At 45.5% G+C, this 3,754-nt stretch overlaps 1 protein-coding gene across 1 annotated transcript; it reads left to right on the plus strand.

Annotated features, from left to right (window-relative positions):
* Positions 1 to 594: 594 nt before the first annotated feature.
* COX6A1 (cytochrome c oxidase subunit 6A1) lies at positions 595 to 2,480 on the plus strand. Its single transcript, XM_007448185.1, has 3 exons — positions 595 to 699; positions 845 to 987; positions 2,198 to 2,480. Exons 1-3 carry the CDS (start codon positions 600 to 602, stop codon positions 2,279 to 2,281), a joined length of 327 nt encoding a protein of 108 aa, XP_007448247.1. The 5' UTR covers positions 595 to 599; the 3' UTR covers positions 2,282 to 2,480.
* The last annotated feature ends 1,274 nt before the right edge of the window (positions 2,481 to 3,754 follow it).

The raw sequence follows: 3,754 nt of genomic DNA on the forward strand, positions 1-3,754 counted from the left end.
CCCACTGCTATTCATTCATTCACTCATTCATTCAACAAATTTGTGTAGAGCCCCTGTTACTTGCCAGGTACGATTCCAGAGTCTGGGGATGCTGCAGTGGCAAAATCTTTTGACTCCCCTGACAGAACATAAACTCTGTGATGCCGACAAAATATTGTAATAATGATGATGACAATTATTATTATGTCCTGGTGCCATGAAAAAAATAGCGCAGAGTCAAAGGATAGGGAGGAGGGGAAATGGCATTTTAGATAGATTGGTTTGTGCTCGGAACCTCCTGTTGCTGTGTACGGACTTCAACGAAGGGAGCGACCCCGGACGCCAGGGTGTTCTCCACAAACCTTTCTTTTGCGCTTAACCTCATCAGGATGCTGACCTTAGGGAGCAGGAAGGGCACGCAGGAGTGCAGAGCGCATGCTCCCTCTAGCTCTGCGGCTCCGAGCTTTCAGGGTAGGATTCTGCGGGCCGGGAGGACAGTGCGCAGGCTCCTTGGGTTAAAAGGCACCGCCCAATAGGAACTTCCTTTTCAGGTTGTGGCTCCGCCCCCACAGCCAACTTTTCTGTTTCCGCTTCCGGCGTTGCGGCGGTTCTGGTCGAAGATGGCGGCGGCAGTTGTACCCAGGGTTTCTGGGCTGCTAGGTCGTTCCCGGCTGCTGAGCCGGCCTATGTCGAGTGGCGCCCACGGCGAGGAGGGCTCAGGTACTGGGACTGGGTGCGCAGGGCGGGCCTCGGCCGTACTGGAGAGAGGAGCGGCGGGACTGTGACCTTGGCTTGAGGCCTTGGGGGAGGGAGAGGAGACCCGGGCGCATTACCGCCAGGCCTGAGCGTCGGGCCCCCTCTGCAGCTCGCATGTGGAAGTCCCGCACCTACTTAGTGGCACTCCCCGGGGTGGGAGTGAGCATGCTGAACGTGTTCCTGAAGTCGCGCCACGGAGAGGAGGAGAGACCCGAGTTCGTCGCCTACCCCCATCTCCGCATCAGGTCCAAGGTACCCCTTGTAGTCTGTTCGAGTGTCTCTTCGCTTTTCATTGCTAATGCCAAGTTCTTCATTCTCTAAAAGCGTGGGTGCCGTGCGTGTACAGTTTCTCATTTAATCCTCCCAAACACATTTTTATTTTCTCCGGTCATATCTCACTTTCTTCTTCAAGGTCGTACAATAAGTGCCCTTCAGTTTTCCTTTCTCCGAGTCATCCCACCTTTTGCCTTCTGATACTGTTCTGAAACAGTTGTCGGTGGTACAAAACCTGGAGATTTGGGAAACTCCCTTAGACTGGCGAAGTCGGAAGGCAGTTCACCTTTCTAAAACCTGGGCATCTGGAAGCTACTAGCTGCATAATGAAAAGATTGACAGCTTCTGTTCACCTCTGTGCTAGTTATCATCCCAACTATGTCATTCTTTGGCTATTGATGCAGATACATTATAATAATTATTACCTTACTTAGCCCAGGTAGGACTGGAAAATTAAGCAGGATCCTTAGATCCAGAAAGAAGTTTTTTGAGTCTGAGCGCCACTCCCACCCTTGTACAATAGAATTAGAAGCCGTGCAGTAAGGTTTCTTAACCTCAGTACTATTGACATTTGGGGCTGGATAATTCTCTTTGGGGTGAGGAGGGGCTGTCCTGTGAGTTATAGGATGTTTAGCAGCATCTTTGACCTCTGACCACTAGGTGCTAGTAGTATCCGCTTCTCTCCCCAAGATGTCTTCAGATACTGGCTTACGTCCCCACAGGGGCAGAATCATCCTGGGCTGGAAATCACTGCCCTAGAGCAATGCTTTTCAAAAGTAGCATGCAAAATAACTGAGGGTATGTTGCAGTTTCCAATCCAGAGATTTGTTTCAGGTCCAGAAATCTGCATTTAAGTAAGCATCTCTGCCCCCATACCCACCTCTACCACTTTGATACAGGTGATGGGAGGATTGCACTTTCAGAAACACAGCACTGATGTACAGGTACCAGCGAGAGGCTTTTGAGTAACGAACTTGAGCTTGCTTTTCATACTGTCTACTTTACGGGCTCCCCTGGAATTTATAAGAGCTCCCTTAGATTATGGGAGGGCTGAAATATGCCAGTAGTTAAAGGACTAATTTCCATTTTGTTTTTATGTATTATCTGTTACCCTACTTTAGGCAGTTCGTGGTAGTGTTGTTTCTGAACTATTTTCTGGAATTGCTTAATTGACATCTTCACTCCACAGCCCTTTCCCTGGGGAGATGGTAACCATACCCTATTCCATAACCCTCACGTGAATCCGCTTCCAACTGGCTATGAAGACGAATAAAGAGAACCTGGGCCATTACCCAGTGGGGACCACAGCACTGGTTTGGACCATTACTCTGCACACATGGACCAGAAAAGTGTTCGAGACCTTAAGCTCACCTTCTTGTATCCAGTGATGACCATTATACTTGATGACCATTATACTGATCTTCCGTCCCTTTGCTTATGGCAGGAGATGGCTTAAATAAATTTAGTCATGAGCTGAGAGTTGCATTCTTTGGTGGTGTTTTTCCCTCAGAAATTAACATTGATGTTATTTCTATTTCTGCGGTGAAGGTCTGCGGCTGCTGTTTACGGTGTTTCAGGTCCAATTCGGGCCTCCAAATAACAATGTTTGTAACAGGCCTGGCATTGGTTTCTTGTGCCTGGGGTGGGTAAAGCAGATACCACAAGTCAAGCTAATTAAGGGTCAAAACTGCGTCCTGGCAGACTTCAGGTGGCAAAGACACCAGCATTTGCTGAAGAATTCTCCCTATAGTCAGATAATTTTCTCCAAAGATGTCAAGTTCTCATCTTGGGTCATCTCTCAGCTCCCTTAAGGCTGGAAATTTATTGGAGAAATAAAGGCAGTGTGACACATTTCTGCAAATAGAACTGGGTTTATTTGTTTCTGGAACTAAAACCTTCCTGTAGCCATAGGAATTAGGAGAGATCACCATTAAAGAGCAATTAAGATTTCCTCTTCAAAATTTAAAACGTTTTTAGTAGTTGAGATAGTGGGAGCCATTTTATGGGCAGGATAAAGTCAAAATAGCATGAGGAACAATCAGAAAAAAATTATTCCCTCAGTAGCAATTATAATAACATTTGTTTTATTCTCAAGGCTCAACCAGACAGTTTTGTGGTAAGATTCAAGAGCCTATAAGGTTTTACTGGCTTGTGGCCAGGCTTATTTCAGGACAGTTATACTTAACTCCAGCTTGCTGCCTGGACTCCCTCAACTGGGTTCCAGATATCTTTTGTATAATGGACCTTAACCTGTCAAAATATAAATGCAGAATGTATTGCAATGACATGAAGGACTGGTCACATTAAATATGAAGTTAATTGGTAAAGTGGAGAAGAGATAATAGGATCTAGGACTTCTGTAAATCAAGTTTCATACTATATGGGCACATAAAAAAAATTGAACCACATTACTCAAGATATGCAATTGTGGAGACTACATGACATTCTAAAGTGTGTAAGTGCTCACCTGATCCTGACATTTTTTGGGGTGCCATTATATAAACATTTTAAGATATCTGTGTAGCTTGCTGTGGAAGTTTTAGAAATCAGTGGTTTCCATTTGCTATACAATACTACCTAGCTTAGATAAATCTTCATTTTAAAATGATAAAAAACTCCCCCCAGTGTATATATGGGATGTGTGGGGTTACAGGGTGGTAGTTCCATAAAGTGCACTGAGTTTCAGGGGCAAATAATGATAGAAACGAAATGTTACAGTTTGTTCCATCTTCAGGATTACAGGCAT

This window comes from Lipotes vexillifer, unplaced genomic scaffold, assembly GCF_000442215.2.
Source record: "Lipotes vexillifer unplaced genomic scaffold, Lipotes_vexillifer_v1.1 scaffold236, whole genome shotgun sequence".
In the NCBI taxonomy this organism is placed as follows: Eukaryota; Metazoa; Chordata; class Mammalia; order Artiodactyla; family Lipotidae; genus Lipotes; species Lipotes vexillifer.